Here is a 26,125-nt window from a genome sequence, read left to right as displayed (position 1 = left end):
ATTTGCACTAACAACAAAGTGCCATACAGGAGAATTGTGCCTTTGTGGCCTCATAGACTTGTTATGGGAGCGTCTGAAAAATGCACAGATTGTACAATTTTTCGCATTTTCACACACACTTGAAGTTAATAGGGCCAAAAACAACTCGTTCTGCGTCAAAAGTAGCTTATTTACCTTTCTGAGCTTCAGGCCTTGAGCAGGATCCTGAACACTCAAATGTGAATATTTAAAAGCATTAGATTTGGGTTTGTTTTTGGAGATGATCTGCATGTGAATAGGCACCTTATGGATACATACATGGATTTTGTCTGCGACAGGTTCTCATTAAAACGATCCCCATTTGATGGAACCTTTCAAAGCTTTATTGCATCTTAAGCCTCGTACACACAATTCGATTGCTGGCAGGGGATTGTCTGTTAAAAGACTGTTGTCCTAAAATCTGAACGTTAGTACGCTCCTTTTTACAATTGTCCAACTTTCTGCCAACAAATGTTGGATGACATGCTAGTAAATTTTCGGCAATTGGATTGTGTGTATGAGGCTTAAGTGTGATGCAACAATAAAATGTTTTTCTAGCAGTTGGAGATGCTGGGAAAAGAAAAACAGATTTATGGCTTGTGGTCCCAGAGAAAATATGTTTGTGGTGATATATGGATATAATAAATCTGCATGGGGTGGGTGGATTATACATTTATGCAAAAGGAAACAGAAAGCCCCATTTAATAAATTCTGTCTGAAACTGGGAGGAGACACTCTGAAAGCAAGGGCAAAGGTCACAGACTAGTATACAGAAATACATAGTATCACTGCTCAGCCAAGTTTAAAAACACACACAGATAACATTACCTGTTCACTGCTAGAGATGCCCCTAGCCAAGCAAGAGTTGAATAGATGTTTAAATACTTCATGGGTAAAGAATGAAAAACTATTTAAATATTCCTAGGAACTACACAGTTTTATTGTACACCCGGCAGCCAGTATGTTTCACGCTTCGGAGATCTCAGACTTGCTAAGCGCAATGGCGAGCTCCAGGTCTTCCTGCTCCTGCTGCTTTAGTCTCTGCATCCTCTCTTGTTCCTCCCGCTGGCTTTCCCTCTTCGCCCATTCGATCATATCGTCCTCAGACTGGTACTGCAGATTTCAAGAAAGACATGCACTGGCTAAGCAAGTCACAAAAACATGAAACAGAGAATTGAGGAAACATCCACCTAACAGCAGAAAATGGTTTTCTTTCAGGAGCACCATGCGCCCTATATGTAAATTTAACACAAGTTAAAAAAAAAAAAAAAAGTTACACCTTGCAGTTGTGGTTTCTTGCATTTTATATGCTGCTCTAAAAAAAAATGAGGCTTGAGGAAACATTCCGTCATTATTTACATAGTTACATTGGTGCAAAAATATAGAGAAAAAATTGGACAGCCATACAGTGCGGCTGTCCAAGTTTTCCTCTATATTTTTGCATCATCATTGCATTGCCGGCACCCATGGTTTGGATTCAGTGAGAAGGCTCTTTGGTTTCATCTGAGCGGTTACCCTTTCCGCCATAGTTACATTGGTGTTGCTTGGAGTAATGTAAATAGCATATCCCATACCTGTGAGAGTCCACTAGAAGCTGGAAATCACTGTAGTAGGCACCGCTGCTCCAGTAATCTCCACCTGCTTCTGGCTCCCGTGCCAAGTGGCTACACTGCTGCATTATGAACACAGGAGATTGGCTGCTCAGCATCAGCATTCTCCGTGTGGACAAGGTGAAGAGCATGATGTCACCTCCTCCAATCACAGAATGCTTTGCATTCATTGAGAAAATATTAAGTATTCCCTGAATGGTGCATGTGCCCAGCGGCCGAGCGCCTGATTCTCATAATGCAGCAGAGCTTGGGAGGAGACCTGGAAGCTATTGGAAATAGCTGCAGCAGATGTGCCTATTGCAGGGATTTCCAGCTTCTAGAGGGAGCCCACAGGTATCATAGATGCATAGATACATTGGTCCAGTCTGGACCAATGTAACTATGTAAAAAAAAGCCATACTTGGAATTCAGGAAACCCGTACTGAGTATATATTGTAGGCTAATCAAGACCTATGCTTACGAAAATGTTCCTGGCTGTCAATCTCACCCAATAACTTCCCTTGACCTGTGCCAACCACGAAAAGGAGTTACCGTAACTTAAATTTGACTTTTCATAATACACGCCTGGTTCATATCAATAACTGAAAACAACAAAAAATTCAGTGCCCAGGTATTTGTAGAAGAAGGTCATTAATGGCAGCTCCTTTGTTTTATTTTTTAAAGAAATCTTGTACTAAGATATATAACGTCTTCCATTTGTGACGTCTTTCCAAGAATACCAGTTGCAGGTCAGTCTCTGGCTTCTCTATGGCCTCTATATATTTTCTGACACATTGACCTGGGACAAGCAAACAGATTACAAAGTCAGAACAGCTAAATTGCTTCATTGTTCCTGGTCAGTCCCTCAGAAAGTGCTCATCTGCTAAAACAGGAATGCCAAGCCATTTACATTTTCCAAAGAAAAAAAGGTCTATAAATACTGGTCTATAAAGTCATTCCCAACTAGGCTTCCTCTAAAACAGTGTTTCTCAACCTTACTAGTGCCGCGACCCCTTGACAAAATTTCCCAGGTTGTGGGGACCTCTAACAGTAAAAAAAAAATTGTAGCTTGGGTTGTCGGTACCCAAGGCAGGGCAAGTAATTTGCGCCCCTAACCCATGGACATTTAATGCTCCCCGAGTCCCTTCCACTCCGCATTTTAGGATGTACCGCACCGCTCTCTTGTTCTCCTTCCTTTCCCTTTTTTTCTCTCTCTACCCTAATTTCTTTTTTCTCCCATCCCTCTCTCTAGCGAACTTTCTTGTTCTGTCTCTTATTCTCTCCCTTTGTCTTTGTTACTTCCCCTCTTTTCCTCTCCCTTTCATGTATTCTCTATTTTTATTCCTTCTCTTACTCCTTGTTGGGGGGGGGGGGGATGTGACAAATAGCAGTGCTGAGGGGAGTTCTGATCAGCCAAATTAGGTGTTCTTGATCAAGGTCATCTGCTAATCTGAGAACTGTAGTGAGGACTTTTAATGGCAAATATAATCACAGGCAGTGTTACTGTGTCTCTGGCTTTGTGATGTCTCGCAGCAGTGACCCCTATGCAGAAATCAGGATAGGGTCTCCTTCAGCCCCTCCCACTTCACATTCCTGACCAGTCAGCTAATCTGTAGTCTCCGCCCCCCCCTTTAATGCTGTGAAGTGGGCAGCTCCGAATAGGCTGAGTGGGCGGCCGCGGGCTCCAGGAACTGCCCTGCTGAGCGGTCCTGAAAAGGCTGGGAGAGCGGCATGCGCTTCAGGAACAGCCTGGGATTCGGTGACCACTGGCAAATCGTAATTCGACTCCCAAGGGGGTCCGATCCCCAGGTTGAGAACCACTTCTCTAAAAGTTGTTAGAGCTGTGGAAGACTGACCTCCCATGGTTTACATTCTGTGGCCAACATCACTTGGTGGAGTCAGTGGCATGCCACAATGATCTTTTTAGATGTCTGTAAGGTTGGCAGTTTTTTCACTGAGCCCTGTAAAAAGGCACTACACTCCACAGATCACAGATTTTAATTTTATGATTTTTTTTAAATGTATTTTGTGATCATATCTGATCGTTTTAAATTTGGGGCATTAGTGTTAAAAGAGAACCACCATACTTGGGCAAGACATATTAATTTATTATTATTATATGTATAAATTATTGATATTGAAAAAACATACCATAAGCGCTATTTTAGGGTTACCTTTGGTGTGAAAAATCTAGAGAAAGCAGTCCTACCCCAACTAGCATACATCATTACTAATTCCTTCAAAGACTTCTTTAACGCCATTATAAAAAAACAAACAAAAAACACCATAAATATATTAAGCAAATGCCTTTTACTTGCATCTTCTCTATGTTTCAAAGCCGCCGTTTTACAGAACAAACAGTGTGGACCTGTAACAGGAAATTAATCCCGACAATGTTTGGATATTAGAGACAATTCAGGTACACCAGTGAAAACAGCTTCTAAAGCCGGCCATACACGGTTCGAATTTCGAAAGGATTTTCTTTCGGAAATCGTATCAAAGAATTTTCGTACGAATTTTGCACCGTTAGTGGGCTGCAGCAACATCCGATTTTCGTGCGGCAATCAAATTGGAGGAATCCGACATGTTGGAATTTTTTTGAAAAACAAACTATTTTCTGATCAATGATAGGAGAATCGTGCGAGAAATGTAACAGAAAAAAAAATGCGCATGTGCAAGGAAAGAACATTCCCAGCCACAAAAATTATTTTCTGTAGCAACATGAAGGTTATGTCGGCGGAATTTCGAAAAACAATGGTGGCATCATCGGATCACAAAAAAAAAACGAACTTTCTGATTTTGAAAAGGAAATTTGTTTGAAATTCGACCGTGTATGGCCTGCTTTACAAATGTTGTTATAACAAGTCATCAGCTGCGTGGAACCTTCATTAGCCATAAGAAAAAAACATTTACATTTTAAAAATGGTATGTACATTTACTAGTGATCCCTATCCTGGAAGTCGTTTTGGACTACCAGCTTTTAGACAGGTATAGTGGCAATAAACTCACATGCTAAAAACTATCATCATAATGCCACATGTAAAGCTTTTATGACCATCTATGTTTTCTCTCTTTAATACAGCACAGTATCTTTATTACAATTTTTAATTCCTACCAACACAGTGGCTCCTATTACTGGCATTGTCTCTTAGCAGCCACCACGTAAGTGCTGCGTAAGTGCTCCAGCTGAATTGTTTCCCTACACACAGGTGGACCTTTGATCCACCCAACTACTATGCTTTACAGTTTAAATGAAGTTTTATAAAAAATAAAAATAAAATAAAACAAAACAAAAAAAGGTGTCATAATTTGAACCAGTCAAGTCCAAGCAGGGTCTTTACGTCAGGGTGCAGATTACACTTCACAGTCACATGAGCATTGTGATTGGCTGTCATAGTCGTAACATGACCAGGAAGCCCACCCCTGCCTGCTCTCAATCACAATCAAACCGTGAGTTGTCTGACCGTTGGGTCACTGTGCTGGGAGAGCACCGTGGTCACTATGGACATATTGGTGTGGCTTATGGGCGTTAAAGCTCACCCTCCTTGCTGCTGCACGTATGTTTTATGTGGTCCGCAGAAGTTATTTATAAAAAAAAAAAAAAATATTGCACTTCATGAAATGAATTTAGGTTTTTATATAATCATAACTTAAAACTAAAATGTTATTTCTTTGGGATAGAATCTGTTAAGAAAACCTGTTTTGGGTTGACATACTGTAAGCTTTAGTTCCTTCCCACCCAGCCTATTGTAAATGACAGTTGGGCTGGAGCCCTGTTTTTCTGAGAGGATGCAATATGAAGTCCTTCCAAAATCTGTCCGATCTGTCACCCGTCATGTGTACTGGACACGACCGATGACAGATCACTGAACTGGCCCGCTGCCAGTACCATGTGATCGCTGTGATCAACTACAGCAGATCACATGTAGGGCCTGAACTCATCCCTGCGGACATACGCACCACTTAGTGACTTACCTTGTTTTTACAATAATGTGTTGCTTATCATAATTTTTGCTTTGTATTCTTTCATAATAAATTTTACTATACCTCATACTTTTTTATCATTGTTACCGTTAAAGCCCCACCCTGGGGGAACCTCTCCTCTTTCCTAGCTTAACCAGGGGTGTTGGTAACGCAAAAGGGTCTTCCATCATAAAATACTTTTTCCTTGCAGATCACATGACAGGTGAACATGCCGTTCATTGTGTACTATTGTGATGAGCTCCGTGATTGGTCACAGCCATCGCATGGTAGATCGGGTCAATCACAGCCCATCTATAACCTGGGATTTTTGGTGTGGTCAATCACATCAAAAAAATGGTTGCTTATAACTGTAAAATACACAGTTATAAGCAATCAGTGTGTAAAACAAAAATAAAAAACACTGTATTCCTCTGGTCACTGTGTAAAAATAAATTGAATTTTTTTTTTAATAAATGTATATTATATATATATTTTTTTTGACATACTGTTAACAGTGTCCCTGATTACCGGCACACCAGTTGTATGGTGACGCTGTACTGTACTGGTGACAGTATGTAAAAAAAAAAACACAACATTTAATTTTTAAATTTTCCAAAACATTGTGACAAAAAATTACCACTTCGAAAAACTCGCCATGCCTCTTACTAAATACCTTGGACTGTCTACTTCCCAAAAATAGGTCATTTGAGTGATATCTGTACTGTCCTGGCAACTTCGGGGCCTCAAGAAATGAGAGCGGCCATCAGGACATCAGGATTGATTTATTTTTAAGTATATACCATAGTTTGTGGACTCTATAACTTTCCTACACACTAAATAATATACACTGATTTGGGTTATTTTCAACAAAGAAATGTAGCAGTATACAATTTGGCCTAAATTTATGAAGAAATATTTATTTGCAAAATTGTATAACAAGCTTTTTTCTCGAAAATGTTTGTTTTTTCAATAATTTTGCAAAACATAAAAACCCCAGTAGTGATTAAATACCACCAAAAAATAGCTCTATTTGTGTGATTTTTTTTTTACAAAAATGTCATATGGGTACAGTGTTGCATGACCGCTCAATTGTCATTCAAAGTGCTACAGTGCTGAAAGCTGAAAATTGGCCTGGGCAGCAGGGGGTGAAAGTGTCCAGTAGGGAAGGATTGGAAACCCTGTCAGAAGTTTTATTTCTATGCAGGGCTCTGTTAAAAAGATGTATCCTCTCCAATAGCAACACAGGAATAAAAATTGTTTTGCTCTTATGAGCAGTAATCAGATTTTTAGATCTATGTACCTGCTGCAGATTTTCCACCACTTCCTGCAGCCAGCTGGGCTGGAAGTGAGAGTTAGGCCTCTTGCACACCGCAGCTTGAAAAAGCTCAGCAGTGTGTTTTTTTACTGATCTAAAATGCAGCCCATTGTTTACAGTGTGCCTGTACACACAGGCGTGTAAACAAGCGCTGCATATTTTTAAGTAAACAAAATAAATAGAAACAACTGTGTTCCCGGTCAGTATTTGGTACACGTTCATGCGCACAAATTTTGATGATTTTTTCCTAGGAACGTATTGTGCGCAAATGTTCATATACGCAAAACAATTGCCTGAACTTATTTCCAAAAAAGCAGATGCTCAACCATAATAAAAGAGGCCTAAATCTCTCTGTCCCAGATATCAATAAGGGCCCATCAATAGTTCTAATCCTTTCCCGTGCTACTCAATTAGAAAATAAAGTCATTTTTTGGCCTGACAAACTTTAAACAGCACCAAGGACGCTACTTACCAGCAATGAAGTGTGTCCCAATGTGCTGGTGGCTGTTTTATAGGATGGCTCACACCAGAACGCAGTGAGGGAAAGGCGCTGTCCTTGTGATCTGTATGTGGGTGCTACTGTATTGGTAACGGTACCCCAAACACAGATCGCAACTGCAGTGGCTTTGCGTGCAACAAATCATATTTCACAAATCACAAGCACTGCTTTTTCCATGATACAGTCCATTTTGCAGTCTATTCAAATGAATGGGCTGTCAAAACGCACTACCAGATGCATTGCACCAGATTATCCATGTGATCCTGGTGTGAACTGGCCCTTACAACAGAAATCGTCCAACCTCTGCCGCTGAGCAGTGACATTCTGATGCCGCAGGAGTTGATATCAGCGGCTGTGCCTGTGACAGACACTCATCAAAAGGGCCATGTATGCCCACCCTTTCCACCCCATGCTCTATTTAGAATACCTGTACTATAGACTTCCAAAATTCAAAGCGTTCTGTGACTGGACGACAGGTGGACAAATGAAAGGTCTGTCCCTCCAATCAAAGAACACACTGCATTCTGGGAACCTATATCACAGCTTTAAAGTGGCTCAAAGGGCAAAAAGTTTTTTTTAGCTTTAATGCATCTCCCCCAGCCCTACCTAAAACTTTTACCCAAGCCTGATCTCAGTGCTGTGCCCGTCAGCAGCCACGTGTCTCCCCTCTCTCTCTTCTCGCAGGAGCCATTGCCTCCTGCTGCTGCCAATCAAATCCAGTGAGCAAAAAGCTTGGAGGGGATGGGGCAGGGCCGAGGCCATGCTATGTGTGTCTATAGATACAGCCAGTGTTTGCAGAGTATGATTGGAGAACGGTGGCGTTCTGCACGGTGTCGAGTTGTATCACCACAGAATAAACTTAAGATCGGTATTGCGTGTTCATTTTTGCACATACACAGAAAAAGACTGATCCAATCAAAAATCAGAACAGCCTGTTTAGCAATACATGACTATCCTATCCCACACTTCTGAGACACTGTGGTGGCAGACCTGATTAAATTTGTTTTGAGCCAGCAAAGCTTGGGAATGGAGTACCCCCAATATTTTGAAAAGGAAAAGGAAAGGAAAAAAAAAAAAAAAAAAAGATTGTCAAATGTTCCTTTAACATCTTAAAGTGGATGTGAACCCTCCATACACTCAGTGAAGTGAACAGCCTCAGATGATACACCGGGGTGAACCAAATCTCCCCATATAAGTTTTACATGTATATCTGCGGTCTTCACATTTATATACTGTTTAGAAAGTTCAGATAGTGTTAGGAGATTGTTTGACACAGAGGGGGTTATTTATGAAAGGCAAATCCACTTTGCACTACAAGTGCACTTGGAAGTGCAGTCACTGTAGATTTGAGGGGAAGATCTGAAATGAGGGGAAGATCTGAAATGAGGGGAAGCTCTGCTGATTTAATCATATGCAAGCTAAAATGCTGTTTTTTATTTTCCTTGCATGTCCCCCTCAGATCTAAAGTGACTTCACTTTAAAAGTGCACTTGTAGTGCAAAGTGGATTTGCGTTTCGTAAATAACCCCCAGAGTGTGATGTCTGGGCATACAGCCAAGATAGCAAACATTGCAGATTGGAGGAAAGGCACACACCCCCTCTCATCATAGGCAGAGACACTCAGATGTGTTTTGCAATAGGGCCAGCTCCCTGCTAATTTTAGCAACCTCCCCAGACTGAAGATTCAGGCTGCTTTTGTCTAAAAAGTCTGAGAATTTGTCAGGAGTTGTCAGGCTGATAACATAGGAACAGTTCAGGAGAGAGCTATGGGACTTGGCTCATCGAAGAGAGATAACAATATACTGCAGATATATGTGCCCAGCTCACATTTCATGAATCGGGTTTACATCCACTTTAGTTCTTGATTACAGCGGAATTCCAGGCAGAAAAAAGTTTGTATAACGGTGTTCAATATTACATTATTATTTGTTAAATGCAAACAGTGTAAGCCCCTGAATTTGATTGGGTATTAGGCTCCATTCACACCTAGGCAGACAAATTTGCGGCGTTTTGTCGCCGCAAATCGCGGTACAAATAGCGGCGTTTTGTACCGTGATTTGCGGCGACAAAACGCCAGTATTGTCCGTCTAGATGTGCCCCAGATTGACCCCCTCTATGGAGATGGTTCCCATCTCCTAGCCGAACGCCGAAAGCCACCTGAAAAAAAGGTCCGGGACCTTTTTTCAGGCGGCAGGCGTCCGGCGTTCAGCGTGGAGATGTGAACCATCTCCATAGAGGGACATGTGTTTTCATGACTCTGGCGGCAGCGGCGTAGCACTACAGGCGTAAAAACGCCTAGATGTGAATGGGGGCTTAGTCTCTTGCAGTCCATGTGCAGCAGAGCTCATACTTGCAATGGAAGCACAGCACAAGTCGCAAACCAGTTGTACTACAGTGCTCGTGAGCTAACAAGGAGCAAGCTTATAGGAAGAGAAGTCTCCTGCTTCACCTCCCAAGTCAGAGGGTGGGAGAGGAACAAGACTTGTAAGTGTTATGCAAGTTCAGCAAAGAAAAATCAGGTCTTCACGCTGTGTGGAAGAGTGATTTAAATCTCAGGACAGGATGGACAAAAAGAAAACCCAATTGGCAGGTAATATATACTATAGATGCCATATATGTACTTCATGTGTGTATTTCTCAGTCAGCCTGGAATTCAGTTTTACGTGATAAAAGAAGATCAAAAGTACCAAAAAAGTTTACATGTGATTTTAGCAAAGATTGCCATAGCGTGTTTGGAGCATAGTAAATATGGTGCAGCACAAAGTGACATACAAGATAGGTCGCCTGGAGCATTGCTATTTAGTAAAAGGTTTATCATCACTCATTAAAAGATATGAAAAAAAGAAGAAATCATCAACAAAAAGACATAATTGACATCATATTTTACTTCAAATCAGTTAAAAGAACGGTACAAGTAGTGTCAAAAAAGCACAATAAAAACAGCAAAGGATTTATAATACAGAGGAGCCACATAATGCCGCCCCTCACTGGGCGGTTTTCGGGATGAGAGGGTCATGCCTGCCTCTTGGCTCAGCTTGTACTTACAGTGTTAAAGCTACTGAGGCTGTTGGAATCGTCTCCCACTTTGCAGGCAGTGAACGGGTCAGATTCCACCTGTTTGGGGAAGCTGAGATTGAACTGCTGAAAGGGATCTCCATGCTTGAACAAGTCCTCTGGCCTTGAGGGAGGACGCTGGCCTGAAAACAGGAACACCACACAAATTCTTAACATTACAGTTTATTGGTAACCAAGTCTTAAACGAAAAATATAAATGTCTAACACCTGGACAAATACTAAATGTTTCTAAGATGCATAACAAAAAACACTGCGAGGGAACAACTATGACTTAAAATACATAAATTAGGAATAAAATGCATAGATTGTAATACAGGACATAAACCTACAGGTGGCAGTGTTGTCTAAATGTCTCTTAACCACTTCCATACCAGGTACTTACGCAGCTTCCCGCCCAAGCCAATTTTCAGCTTTCAGCACTGTCGCACTTTGAATGGCAATTGCGCGGTCATGCTACACTGTACCCAAACAAAATTGGCGTCCTTTTTTCCCCACAAATAGAGCTTTCTTTTGGTGGTATTTGATCACCTCTGCGATTTTTTTTTTTTGCGCAACAACTAAAAAAAGGCTGAAAATTTGGAAAAAAAATTACGTTTTTATTTTTTTCTGTTAATTTTTTTGTAAATAAGTTTTCTCTTTCAATTACGGGCACTGATATGGCGGCACTAATGGGCACCGATGAGATGGCACTGATGGACATCGATGAGGTAGTACTGACGGGCACAGATGAGGTGGCACTGATTGGCGGCGCTGGTATGCGACACTGATGGGCACACATAGGCGGCACTGATGGGCACACATAGGCGGCACTGATGGGCACACATAGGCGGCACTGATGGGCACACATAGGCGGCACTGATGGGCACTCATAGGCGGCACTGGGCACTCATAGGCGGCACAGATGGGCACTCATGGGCGGCACAGATGGGCACTCATGGGTGGCACAGATGGGCACTGCTAGGTGGGCACTGTGGGGTGGCACTGATGGACACTGGGGTGGCGCTGATGGACACTGGGGTGGCGCTGATGGACACTGGGGTGGCGCTGATGGACACTGGGGTGGCAGCACTGATTGTTGCCAGTCAGTGCCCATTTGTGGGCACTGACTGGCATCTTTTTTCTTTAGGTTTTATTTTTTATTTTTTTTTTAGACTTTTTTTTTATTTTTTTTGCTTTTTTTATTTTTTGGCCACCCTGGTGCTCCAGGGTGGGCATCCCTGGTGGTCCAGTGTGGCGATCCGAGGGGGGGCTGCGCTGATAAACAATCAGCGCTAACCCCCCCTGTCAAGAGAGCCGCCGATCGGCTATCCTCTACTCGCGTCTGTCAGACGCGAGTGAGGAAGAGCCATCGGCGGCTCTTCCTGTTTACATCGTGATCAGCCGTGGTTGGACACGGCTGATCACGTGGTAAAGAGTCTCCGCCGGAGGCTCTTTACCGAGATCGGAGATGCAGGGTGTCAGACTGACACCCCGCATCACCGATCGCCGCGATGCGCGCCCCCACGGGCGCACGCGGCATGAAATCCTGCAGGACGTTCTAGAACGTCCTGTCAGGATTTCATAACCACTTCCCGGACGTAAATCGGCCATAGGCCGGGCGGGAAGTGGTTAAGGTAACTTTAGATAAAATAAGCTTTGCAAGAAAAAGATCCATAAAGGCTCTCCTCTTCCATCAAGCCTACACAACGAACACCCCGAAAACAAAGTAATTATTGGGCAACTTTAACCACTTAAGGACCGGACCAATATGCTGCCTAAAGACCCAAGGTGTTTTTACAGTTCGGGACTGCGTCGCTTTAACAGACAATTGCGCGGTTGTGCGACGTGGCTCCCAAACAAAATTGGCGTCCTTTTTTCCCCACAAATAGAGCTTTCTTTTGGTGGTATTTGATCACATCTGCGGTTTTTAGTTTTTGCGCTATAAACAAAAATAGAGCGACAATTTTGAAAAAAATGCAATATTTTTTACTTTTTGCTATAATAAATATCCCCCAAAAACACATATAATTTTTTTTTTCCTCAGTTTATGCCGATACATATTCTTCTACCTATTTTTGGTAAATAAAAATCGCAATAATCGTTTATCGGTTGGTTTGCGCAAAATTTATAGCGTTTACAAAATAGGGGATAGTTTTATTGCATTTTTATTTATTTTTATTTTTTTTACTACTAATGGCGGTGATCAGCGATTTTTTTCGTGACTGCGACATTATGGCGAACACTTCGGACAATTTTGACACATTTTTGGGACCATTGTCATTTTCACAGCAAAAAATGCATTTAAATTGCATTGTTTATTGTGAAAATGACAGTTGCAGTTTGGGAGTTAACCACAGGGGGCGCTGTAACATTTAGGGTTCACCTAGTGTGTGTTTACAACTGTAGGGGGGTGTGGCTGTAGGTCTGACATCATCGATCGAGTCTCCCTAATAAAAAGGGATCACTCGATCGATGCGCCGCCACAGTGAAGCACGGGGAAGCCGTGTTTACATACGGCTCTCCCCGTTCTTCAGCTCCGGGGAGCGATCGCGACGGGGCGGCTATAAACGAATAGCCGCGCCGTCGTCCCGGATCGCTCCCCGAGGGAACCCGACCGCCGCATGTACCGGGGGGGGGGGTCCCGATCGGACCCCCAACCCACGTCAAGCAGAGGACGTACAGGTACGTACATGTGCCTGTCTGTGCCATTCTGCTGACGTATATGTACATGAGGAGGTCGGCAAGTGGTTAAGCTGACCACAGACAGATCAAAATGTAGTTAGTTCAGCATGAACCAGACAAATTTCGATGCATCTATGGGCAGGCTGGTTGTACTGAAGTAGATTTATTGATTGACTTCAGTACAACCAGTCTTTTGGTGCTTTTTTCACCAGATCACTGTCGGTGGCTATAGCCGCCAACAGAAAACCATTGTATTCTGCAGGTGCAGAACACAATAGCGCCTCTAGAGGGATTCCCCCATTAACACTGATTGTGCTGATGGGGGAATTCAGCACTTTTCTTTCCTTCAACCCGCATTATCCTGCTGAAAGAGTTCACTGCCATCAGGGAATGCCATTTTCATGAAGAGTTGTACTTGGTCACCAACAATGTTTAGGTAGGTGGTACATGTCAAGTAACATCCACATGAATAGCAGAATCCAAGGTTTCCCAGCAGAACATTGCCCAAAGCATCACACTGCCTCTACCGACTTGCCTTCTTACCATAGTGCATCCTGGTGCCATCTCTTCCCTAGGTAAGTGACGCACACACACCCGGCCATCCACATGATGTAAAAGAAAAAAAGATGCATCAGACCAGGCCACCGTCTACTTCTGATGCTAACTATGTGTGTACCGTATTTATCGGCGTATAACACGCACCCTAACTTTAAGAGGGAAGTTTCATGAAAAAAACTTTCCACAGCCCCCTGCGTATAACACGCAGGCACAGTTTACCCTCTATTTTCAGGGTAAAAAAGTGAGTGTTATACGCCAATAAATACAGTATATATGAAATGCTGACCATAAAAGGATATTGAAAGATCTTTTGCAGACCGAAAGTGGTTCTAAAAGTTTTTTTTTAACTCAATTGCAGTCTTTGCATTAAGAAAAAAATAACTTTTGTGTAAGACCCCCCCCCCCCCCCCCGCCGATGGACTTTTTTCATTGGAAAAAATGATCGTGTGGGGGCCCATATCTGACTTTTTCCATCTGTGTAAAAAAATAGAACATGTATTTAATTTTTCCGATGGAAAAAAAAAAATGATAGGAAATTCTGAACGTATGTGTGGAACTCCATCGGAGAAAAATACACGCATGCTGAGAATCAAGTCGACGCATGATTGGAAGCATTGAACTTCATTTTTTTTCGGCTCATCTTAGTGTTTTACGTCACCGCGTTTTGGACAGACGGAATTTAGTCTGATCCTGTGTAGGCAAGACTGATAAGTCTGCTTCATCGGAATTCCGACGAAATATTCCATCGGAAATCCGATCGTGTGTACACAGCATTATACTTACCTGAGCCCATTCACGATCCAGCAATGTGCATGAGAGCTGAGGCTCTGTTTGAAATTGGACCAAGCCAAGCACAATATCAGAGTGGTCACCTGCCTAAGTGCCTATTAGAACAGTGCTGGCAGTCATGTGTAGGGTGTGGGTCATGTACCTGGAGGAGGAGGGCATGGCCGAGTGGGAGTTCCAGTCTTCGGTGGCAGTGCAGGAGGGGTCTCTGTCTGTAGAGATTCTGATTCAAAAGTGCTCTTGTTGTTTAGTGTCTCTTTTTCTTTAAAGGGTAAGGTGCCATCCCCAAAGTCTGAGTCATCGTTCTGCTTAAAAACAAAAAAGGTTCATAACATGGTTAAAGTGCACAAATAATCTGAGAGAAACAATATGCTATGAAGGAGATAGAAAAAAAAATGAAAATCCCTAATCTAGTAACCTGGGGGGAAAAAAAGGACTTAAGTTTTGGAGCAGGCGTGCAAACTCCTCCCTGCCTCCCGCAATGCAGTGTTTTGTGCCTGGGAAACCAGTTGCCAGGATTGAACATGGTCATACCAGGGTTATGCCAATCCTATGCAAATACAGACTACAGGTGGTCAGCATTCACATAGAAATTTCAGTGGTCTTTAACCTATTCAGCTCCGAAACGTTTTACCCCCTTCATGACCAGGCCATTTTTTGCGATACTGCACTGCGTCGTTTTAACTGACAATTGTGTGGTCGTGGACTGTACCCAAACAAAATTGGCATTCTTTTTCCCCCACAAATAGAGCTTTCTTTTGGTGGTATTTGATCACATCTGCGGGTTTTATTTTTTGCGATATAAACAAAAAAAAAAAGGGAGACAAATTATGAAAAAAAATATTTTACTTTCTGCTATAAAACACATCCAATAAAACTACATATGTTTGGTAAAAAATCCCAATAAGCTCATACTGATTGGTTTGCGCAAAAGTTATAGCGTCTACAAACGATCGGATAGATTTATGGACTTTTCTTTCACTAGTAATGGTGGTGATCAGTGCTTTTAAGCAGGACTGCGACATTGTGACGGACAAATCTGACACTTTTTGGTGACCAGCGACACCAACAGTGATCAGTGCTTAAAAAATTTAAAAAAGCACTGCACCGCACGCGCGCCCCAGAGTGGAGGAAAGGAATCACGTACAGGTACCAGATTTTGCGCTTAAGGGCCGCCCTGCAGGGTGGTCCTTAAGCGGTTAAAACGTATAAGCAGGCATTTTATTGTGCCTGCCATCCAGTGTACTGTGTTTTCTCTTTAATATAGGTTAACTTTACAGAAGTTATGAGTAGAGAAATTATGCTAGTATTATGGTATATTATCTTTTCACTCTGATTATTTTTTAAACTCTATATGGCTGAAATTTTGTCAACACCCAACCATCACACCTACAAGAGCTTATTGGACATTCCATCCCAAAACCATGGGCATTACTATTTAGAAGTCCCCCACCCGTTGTGCTATAAGTGTCTTTATTCTTCTGGGAAGGCTTTCCACAAGATTTGGGGGTATGTCCGTGGACCACTCAGCCATAAGTTAATTTGTGATGTCAGATATGTATGATGGATGAGCCGTGGCTCTCAGTTGCATTGCAAATAATGCGAAAAGTGTTCAGTAGGGTTGAAGTCAAGGTTCAGTACATGTCACTCGAGTTCCTCCACCCCAAACTCATTTAACCGTGTCTTTATAGAGCTGGCTCTGTACAAAGTGCACAAATGCACAAATGTCCAAAATATCTTTGTATTCTGTGCATCTGCATTTATAGTTTTCTCTAAGTCCCAGAATGTTGATTCTGCCAGTGAAGTCCACCTAACACAGCTTGCTGTGATGGTGGGGTAGTAACGCTGCACTGCTCCTGTATATAGAGCAGAGTTGCCACTCTCATGTAGACTGTGCCTGCTTGCAATACAGGAAGATGAAAAAACTGTTGCAGAGGGCATGGCTATCAGCATTGTCACATGCTAGTAGTGTGCCAATCCGCACCTGGCCACAGCCAGCTCTGCCCACTGCCTACTAGACTGATGACAGTGCCTCTGTTGCTGAACAATCCACTGTGAGCTGCAGTGTTTAAGAACTGGGATTAAGAGACACACAAAGGAGGAATTGGCTCAGTCAGAGATGGTAAAAGGAAATCTTTTAAAGCAGAAATATACTCCCCTTGAGTCCAGCGATGCGGTGTCCTGGGGCTCCCTGCTGAGGTCTTCGGGCAGCTAGCTTCCGGGTCTCGAACGCTAGCCGCTTTCATTGGATGGGCTGAGATGACATCACACCTGAGCATCTCCTGGAGTTTAATCAGCTTCAGCACTGCTGAGTGTGTTCAACTTACAGTACAGGAGGCGGATAGGTAGGTTAAAAACTTTAACCGCTTAGCGACCACCCTGCGCAGATATACCTAGTAAGTGAGCCGACACTCCTAGGTCTGGGGTGTGCACATGCCACAGGTGACCTGCTCTTTGACACAGCGAGAGCCAATCAGCGGGTCTGGTGGACACGATGTCCGCTGGGAGCCGCCGATCGTTCCCGAGATCAGTAGAACGGTGATGTGCCTTTGTAAATAAGGCAGATTGCCGTTTTTGAAAAGGGAAGACAGAGATCTTGTGCTTCAGCTAAGCAGGAACACCAATCTCTGTCTTTCCACAGTAAATACACCCCCCTACCCACAGTTAGAAAACACTCCCAGGGAACATAGTTAACCCTTTGCTCGCCCCTGATGTTCACCTCTTCCCTGCCAGTGTCATTAGAACAGTGAATTTTTTTTTTAGCACTGATCATTGTATTATTGTCACTGGTCCCCAAATAATGTCGCTTAGTGTCAGATTTGTCCGCCGCAATCTTGCAGTCCCGCTAAAAATCGATGATAGCAGCCATTACTAGTAAGAAAAAAAAAATTACATAAATCTATCTCATAGTTTGTAGATGCTATAACTTATGCGCAAACCAATCAATATATGGTTTAATGGTGTGCACTATATTATATAGTGTGATGCGGCACTGCATTACTTTAAAGCGGATCTCCGCTGGAAAAATAATATTAAAAGCCAGCAGCTACAATTACTGAAGCTGCTGACTTTTAATATTAGGGCATTTACCTGTCCTTGAGTCCAGCGACGTCGGCAGCAGAGGACGAGCGATTGCTCGTCACTCTGCTGCCCCCACCACCATCCTCGTGAGGGAATTAGGAAGTGAAGCGCTCCGGCTCACTGCCCGATTCCCTACGGCGCATGCGCGAGTCGCGCAGCGCTGTCCTCACTGGTCCCCGTTGTGTTCTAGGAGCCGAGTGTTCCCCAGAACACAGCGGGCGGGAAGTGACGTACTCCCTGCAGAGAGGACTCCTGGAAGTGGGTGCAAATATCTGCATCCCCCTGAAAGGTGTCAAATGTGACACCGGAGGGGGGGAGATTCCGATGAGTGGAAGTTCCACTATAGGGTGGAGCTCCGCTTTAACTGACAATTGCGTGGTCGTGCAATGCTGTACCCAAATAAATTGTAATTTTTTTCCCACAAATAGAGCTTTCTTTTGGTTGGTATGTGATTACCTCTGCAGTTTTTATTCTTTACTTTCTGCTATATAATATATCCAATAAAAATCTGTAAAAAGTCAAATGTACACGCACACATATACATAACATACTTTTCCAGGTAAGCTACCTTAGAAAGTGTGCTGAAGTCCGCAAATCCACTGCCAAAAGACTCATTTCCAAAGAATGAGGCAAACGGGTCATCAATCCCTAGAAAAGCAGATAGAAAAGGTTGGATAACGGGATGCGACCCTGGTAATAAACACAAATACGAACTACAGGATGATGAGACAAATCGGTAATAACGACCTTCAATATCACTTACCAGGCTGACTGGCTGCTTGGACAAAAGTTCCTCCAGGAGCAAATGGGTCATTGCTATTCAAATCCTCCACCTGGAATAATAAAAGTAAAGTAAAGCTTTTTAAAGCTCCAGTCTGTTCCTGAGCAGATAAAAAAAAAAGGCAAGTACACATATACGTTTCAAATACAAAAAGGTTTCTTCACAGTAAGAGCTGTGAAAATGTGGAATAGACTCCCTCCAGAGGTGGTTCTGACCAGCTCAGTAGATTGCTTTAAGAAAGACCTGGATACTTTCCTAAATGTAATAAAACTGAGTACTGACATTCATAGGTAAAGTTGATCCGGGGAAAATCCGATTTCCTCTTGGGGGATTTGCTGTAGCAAATTGGATCATGCTTTGCTGGGGTTTTTTGCCTTCCTCTGGATCAACTGTGGGTATACGGGATTGTAAGATATTTTTTATTTATTTATTTTTTATGGTTGAACTGGATGGACTGGTGTTTTTTTTCAATCTGACTAACTATGTCAGGCAGGATGATAGGATAAAGAGGATGGGGGTGGGGGCTGGGAATACATTTATAAGAATAGTTCTAGTTGAGCTTTTTTTCCCACTCAAAAATTCAAAATGGTCCGTTTTACAATTCATTATTTTAAAAGGGTCAAGTTTCACCTCTTCATTCATTAGATGAGCCCAGTAAGAGGAAATGTTTTTCTCTTGTCTTATAAATACAACTGATATTGAAATGCTTCTGGTGTCCATAGAATAATTCGGAGCCACAGAAGTGAATAAGCTCTCTTGTTTTGGGATACATTCGATTTTACTACTCCAGCTTGTTCTGGCGAATTGTACGTATTGTAGTTGTAAAGATTCTTGTGTAATTTAAGAGCTGCAAAGCACAGATCAGCTGAAAATTTACACTGATAACTAGAAGATTAAGATTTTGTGGTGAATAGTCTGGTATGTCTTAAGCTGCAAGCATCATAGAATTGGCTGTATCAAGACCATAAGCTCTGTAAACTAAAAGGTGGCCCTAGAAGGATCACAATTCAGTCGGTTTCGGCAGAGCCCAGACAAATTTCCATCCATGTGCGGCCACCGCAGTTGGACGGAAGTCAATCTACCGACTCTCAGAATACAATAGTGCCAGAGGGAGGATTTCCCCAACAACCTAGAATAGGTGAATGGGATGTTTGGTTCCGTTTTCTTTTGTTCAGCCCACTGGCCGAACGGAAAAAAATGAACCATGCAAGGTCAGCTTAATAGGTGAGAAGGTTAGGCACTTATGTAGGTTTGCAGAAGTACAATGCACAAGGTAGAGAGCAGCAGAGCTCAACAGCTGCTAAGAGCTTAGATCTAAAAATGTACAGATAGCCAACAAATATAATATCTAAAGCCGGCCCATACACAGAGCGAATTTCTTACCTGCATCCAAGGGTTGCAGGAAAGAAATTTGCTTGATTTCCCCCATCAACACACATGGTGTTGATGTGGAAATCCCTCCATTGTCCCTGCTGCTATAGCAATGGTCTTCTCCTGGTGGAGACGGCTCTCGCAGGCTGATTGTACCCAAGTTGATCAATCGATTAATGGTTCGAATCTTGTCCGTTTCCTGCTAAACCGGTCAAGAATCGAACTTTGTATGGCCGGCCTAAGGGTGTCAAATGTTTAATGAAAAGGGCATTATAAAACATCAAAAGACCCTTTCAACTAGAGTAGCACATGTGCAGGATCGGACTTCTAATACACTTGGCACTTACAGTCACATTCAGTTCAGTGTCACCTCACAATTGATAACAGCTAGCTGCTGTAGTGGAGCAACACTGATGAATGCGACATTTCAGAATACATGTAAGTACATACTGGATATGTTCTAAAATGCCTGGCCTCTTGCACTAAGCATATTGCCAATCTCTGCTGTGCTGAGCTGAGCTAGTGAAAAAAAGCTTCACCGCTGCCACATACAGGGGCAGATGGGATGTCAAGTGTGCCCACAGCAAATGGCAACAACAGTTCTTACAAGTACTGAAATGCATGAGGAGCAACGCTAAGCTGCAACTTCTAGGAAAGATGAGTGATGTTTTTTGAGTTTAGTGTGCGGAAATGAACAAAGGCAAATAAAATTTACGAATGAGAGAGCACCAGGCAGACGATGAGATACACAGCTAATACACAGAAATGCTTTATTTGGTGAATATTGGTTATTCTCAGTGCTCTTTATGCTTCGGCTTTGCACCTTCTTTTGTCACTATCCTGCACAATAAATTTTAATGCCGTTCTTCACTTTAAACATTTTATACCAGAGCCATTTTTCCAGGTTTTGCACACAATAAAATCCACAGTTTAGGCCTAGGAATTCATTAAAACCCTCAAACATATTTTCTGAAAGCAGAGACCCCGGAGAATAAAATAATGGTAGTCGCAATTTATGTCACATGATATTCGTGCATTTTTATCAGTAAAAATACACTAAAGTTAGTTTTAGTACACACAATATATTACATAAGTTCTTTGTAAAATATAAAATATTAATTAGTGCCAAATAGATACCAAGCATGTCAAGCCTTAACGCTTAATGCGTTCATGAAAAGGTGACAAACTTTGGAGGGACCCATGATGTCTCTCCTGCCCTACGCTGAAGCTACTGGAGCCCAGATCGTTCCCCTAGCAGGCTGCAGAGGCAATCGGGCAGCTCTAGGCTAGCTTCACACAAGTCAATGGTCTGAAATGCGATCTGATCACATTCTGAATGCACGCATTTTTAATTTTTTTGCTGAACAGTGGTGTATAATAGGGCCAATGTGCTTCAGGCCCCATTGACTTGAACGGTCAAACAGTACCTGTCAACTCTGTATGCGGTTAAATTTGCTGGAGCTGCGTTATAAAATATCTCAGCTGCTACATGTGAACAGCCTGATCCAGCTGGTATATGGTATATGGCCAAGTGGGGGGCCTATAACCAGTTAAACAGATTTAAAGTTAATTATAAAGTCTTTTTTCTTTTTAAAAAACAAATATGTCATACTTACCTCCTATGTGCAGTTGGTTTTGCACAGAGCAGCCTGGCCCCTCCTCTTCTCCGGTCCCTCTTTGCTGCTCCTGGCCCCTCTCTCCTATTGAGTGGCCCCACGGTCAGCAGCTTCCTATGGGGGCACTGGAGCTAAGTCACAGCTCTGTGTGTCCATTCAGAAACAGAGCCCCGACTCGGCCATGCCCTCTCTCTCCCGATTGGCTGGCGGACTGACTGATCACAGCCAATGGCACCGCTGCTGTGTCTCAGCCAATCCAGAGTATCCCGGACATCTTAAACAATTGTGGACGCCGCTGGGGAGAGATGGGACTAATCTAAGTAATTAAAGGGGTGCTGGGGAGGCTGCTACACACAGAAGGTTTTTTTTTCTGAATGCATAAAGATAAAAAAACCTTCTGCCTTTACAACCCCTTTAAACACCCCCACCTGCTTTAACAGCAAGGAGTGCATTTAAAATCCTGTTCAGCTAGTCACCATTTAGAAATGCTGCTGGTAGACAAGTGGTTAAAAAAAAAATCCAAGTAAACGTTTTAAGCCTATATTAAAACACATACTTCAACACGTACCGAGGGAACGCTATTTCCTGATGCTGCAGCTAAGAAAGGATCCACTTTTGATGACACAAAAGGATCCTCATTTGAGGCTGTGAAAGGATCAGCTTTAGATGACGAGAAGGGATCTGTTTTTAAGGAAAGAAAAGGATCTACTTTATCTTCTTTTGTGGTTGGGAAAGGATCTGCTTTGGAGGATGGGAATGGATCTGTTGTAGATTGCTTGAAAAACACATCAGCAGCAAAAGGGTCAGAATCTTTAAAAGGATCTCCACCAAAAGGATCTGTAAATAAAGTGGCAACAAATTAGCATTGACAACCTTGATGGATCTTTAGTTATCATGTAGTAACAGAAGGTTTCCCATAAATAGTAATACATAAAGCACAAAACAGCTAAGTTTAGGCTGAAGCCTTCAATATGCTCTGTGTCACAGAAAAAAAAATTCCCACTGTGTATATAACTCAAGTCTACTGTTGCTGCCTTATTCTAAATCAAAAAACATTTTCAAGCCCAATTAAAAACACTGATTGCCAATTGGAGGAGGCACTGTGACCAAAAAACCTCAATAACAAAAATACATAAATGTACATGCAATAAATACTACACCTCATGTCACACGTGAAACAAAATATCCAAAAACAAAAATCCTCAAGGTTCACTTTTATCTCCTTATGCTGCGTACACACGACCGTTTTTTATGACGAGAAAAATGCACTTTAAATTGGTCGTTAAAAACGGTCGTGTGGAGGCTCCAGAGCATTTTTCTCGACGAGAAAAATGGTCATTAAAAATTTAGAACCTGCTCTATTTTTTATTTTCACGTCATCGTTAAAAACGGTCGTGTGTACGCTTTAACGATGGGGTAAAAAACGTGCATGCTCAGAAGTTATGAGATGGGAAATTAGCATAATTAGCCCAAAGGGTGGCGCCATTCGAATGGAACTTCCCCTTTATAGTGTCGCCGTACGTGTTGTACGTCACCACGCTTTGCTTGAGCATTTTTTATCACGATCGTGTGTATACAAGGCAGGCTTGAGAGGAGTCACGTTGAGAAAAAGGTTTTTTTCCATGACATGAAAAACGGTCGTGTTTTCGCGGCATTAGAGTATAACTAGAGTCAAAACTTTATATAGAGGGAGGGGAGAGGGATTAAAACCCCCGTCAGTTTTTATTGTAGTCTGTGCCCCTATATTGAGATTCACAATCTCTAGTTCTCCTGTTTACCATCATCATTGAAAGTAAAAGAGAATCCCAAATTTTGTGTTGTCCCCAGAAAGGTAATAGATGGGAAATCTTCCAATGGGGACACTATTTTTTGGTTCAATAAGTTTTTATTGTAATTTTTCAGACAAGTATAAACAGAAAACAGAAGAAATCGGACCAAACGCCCGACAAAGGGCAGTCTGATCTGCAAAATGTAAAACACGTACATTCCATACAAGCAAATGTGTACAAACAGTTACCTCATAAGCATTTTGGTAGTACAAATATAAGTATACAGTGGTAACCTGTGTCAGGTATAGACTACCCTCGGCCTGGGCACCCCAATGGGAACCTGCTGCGACCAGGACCCAGGGAAGTAAAAGGAAGAAAACTAAGGCAGGTGTGCAGGTAGCATCAAGACAGTAAAGGGTTTGTATAACACCCAAAGGTCACTATGGACACATACATCTAACGGAGTGCAAATAAGTTAACGGTATGGCTAGATTGAGTGGCCCGGAAAGAGGACAAGAAGACAAAGAGGAAAGAGATAAACAAAAAGTTCAAGAAAGGGGAGGGGGAAGGAAGGGGTAAAGGGTGGGGAAAAGGGAGACGGTGTGCTCAAATCCACCAATGTGGACACTATTGTTGATTACTGGAGGTTCCCAAAAAAATCCTTTAAATTTTCAGGAATTTCCTCTCACTTTCTGTTTGGCTATGGGACAGGAAGCGAAGGAAAATCTCTGAAATGGGACACAGATGGCAAAAAAAATAAAAAATTGACAGGGGTTATAACCCTCCCTTAAGCCTCGTACATGTGCTTAGATTTTTAGACGTCGTTTTTTTGTGGCATGCTAGTCTCATGTCGAAAGTGAAGAGTTTTTCGTTCGAAAACCATACTAATGACTAAGGAAAATCGGACGTTGAGCTCACATCCGACAAAATGTATTTATAGCCTGCACATCCAGCTTTTGTCTGACGAAAAAGCGAAATTGGCTGTCGAAAGCACCGTACGAACAATACGAAAATCGTAAAAAAACACATTTTACTAATTTTTCCATCCGATTCTCTATCCAAAATTAAATAGAAAATTTGCCTATAGTTCTACTTTAACGTATAGGCCTAATGAACCTTCAAACCACCACGGGACTAATGTGAAAGTATTGCTCCACCCTGACTGTAATAAGTATCTAATTTTATTAATCTCAATACATATATTAAATGTTTGCTTTTGGGTTTAATACATATAGGTGAAATTTGGGTTTTGTTTTGTTAGTTTGAAACAAAAAATAATAATTTAGATTTTTCTCAGAAATTAAGAGCTGTCCTACCTATAGTACTCACTTCCTGTCAGAGTACTAGTCCTAAGTCTAGTACTAAGTAATAAGCCCTCCTAGTTCCCGTTTTGAGACTACAGAATGAACAGGCTAGCCATACACATGTAGCTTTCACTCCTTCAGTAACGTGGAGCAGAACAAGAGACATCAAATAAAGTGTATGTTACCCCAACATCTCATATTTCTGATAAGTGTCTCTGTTACCATGTACTTGTAATAAAAGGTATCCTCTTCTCTTTGTATTGACTCCTTTGTGTATAACACCTGGTGATTCTGTCGGTCCCTCTGCTTTTCTTTTTAAAACTGACTACGCTAGACATAAAAGCACATCCATCCCAGCATGGTCAGTGTTCTGTCTGTTCTCTAATAGCCAAGACTTGTGTTGACACCGCCTCCTTCACAGCTCTATACGGAGAGGACCAGTTTACTGCTGCGGGGGGGGTATGACGTCACAGACTGGATTCCCCGCGGGGATCCGAACCCGGAAGTGGTGCAAATACCTGTCTCACTTTTTGTGTGAACCTCCGCTTTTAGGTAAGAGTTCACATATACTTTAATTCCCACGTCCACGCTAAACAGCGCTGAATGTCCCGACAGTACCCACAGCTTCCTGAGTCCCCCGAACAGTGACTGCATCTAAGAGGAGTTGGTGGGTAGGAGTAATTTGGCAAGAGAAAACGGCAAGGCTGGCAACACTCGGGTCACAAAAAAGCTTTGTGTTGTCAGCACACAACAGACAGGAGCCCAGTCATCGGGTATTCTTCTGCACTTCCAGGGTCTTTAAATGGAAAAGACATGGTGGAAAGGTATATGTATTGCAAAGATGTGCTGCATATCTTTTTTTTTTTTTCCTACTTTGCCTTGACGTACACTTTAAGCCAATTTGATATAATTTAGACGTACATATATTTTGTTACTGTAGAAGTGTGGCTCCTTACAATTAAAAAATCTAGATCTCTGTTTTGCAAAAAGGTATTGTTTTGAAAAAGAGTTGCTCAGCTGCAGATCCACTATAGAGAAAGAATTGAATGCTGCATATTAGCACACACAACTTACCTATTTTACCAAAAGGATCATCTTTAAATGGATCACCTTGAAATTAAAGAAAAAATCAATAAATAAAAAAAATCAACCACAAAATACATAAACAACCATTCCCAATGTACAATAAGGAAACAGTATGCAATTGTACTGGTGCACAGCGCACTGCTGGGAGCTCATGAGTCAAGGATAACTATACTTCTATATTATCATCGTTTACATCATCCCTTTAATGTGTCATACTCCCCATGCTCCTGCAAAATCCACGAGGAGTTGCATAATTGCTGCAGCACACTCTCTAGTCCCTCACATGTTCTGCGTATTTAGAAAGAAATACCATTTACTCCAATAGAAAGACCATTTATCCAAAGGATACATAAAAGATGGCCTCTCCATAAGAATGAATAGGATTTTTCCGCATATCACAGCTTTTCAATTTAATTGCTATGGGTACGAGGTACTCTGCATAAAGCACTGATGGCCACATTGAGTACATCTTACCCATAGGAATGAATAAGAAGGCGAAGTGCATGCACATTGGGAGGAGGACCTGGCAGGGTTTTTTTTTGCTGGAAAGGCAGCATGGTGCCGGGTAGGGCCACAAGAGAAGATTGCTGGATCAAGGAGAAAAGTATGTTATTTAGCCAGCTGGGCAGCACACAGGGGGTAGAGAAGCAGACT

The 26,125-nt window shown here is 42.3% G+C and overlaps 1 protein-coding gene across 7 annotated transcripts in view; it reads right to left on the bottom strand.

The window, feature by feature from the left end:
• Positions 1-928: 928 nt before the first annotated feature.
• EPS15 (epidermal growth factor receptor pathway substrate 15) overlaps positions 929-26,125 on the bottom strand; it is a 158,655-nt gene continuing 133,458 nt past the window's right edge. For 5 of the 7 annotated variants that reach the window (XM_040360496.1, XM_040360498.1, XM_040360494.1 and 2 more), the window contains 7 exons: positions 25,460-25,495; positions 21,881-22,149; positions 18,308-18,377; positions 18,113-18,192; positions 14,609-14,771; positions 10,429-10,580; positions 929-1,131 (listed from right to left, as the gene is read on the bottom strand). In XM_040360496.1, the coding sequence (XP_040216430.1) occupies positions 985-1,131; positions 10,429-10,580; positions 14,609-14,771; positions 18,113-18,192; positions 18,308-18,377; positions 21,881-22,149; positions 25,460-25,495 (917 nt within the window). In that variant the 3' untranslated portion in view covers positions 929-984. The remainder of the gene's footprint in view (positions 1,132-10,428; positions 10,581-14,608; positions 14,772-18,112; positions 18,193-18,307; positions 18,378-21,880; positions 22,150-25,459; positions 25,496-26,125) is intronic. The other 2 variants (XM_040360495.1, XM_040360500.1) reach the window with 1 other exon arrangement.

This window comes from Rana temporaria, chromosome 7, assembly GCF_905171775.1.
Source record: "Rana temporaria chromosome 7, aRanTem1.1, whole genome shotgun sequence".
Lineage (NCBI taxonomy): Eukaryota > Metazoa > Chordata > Amphibia > Anura > Ranidae > Rana > Rana temporaria.
Note: the sequence above shows the minus strand (reverse complement) of the source record. Positions and strands in the feature narration are given on the sequence as shown.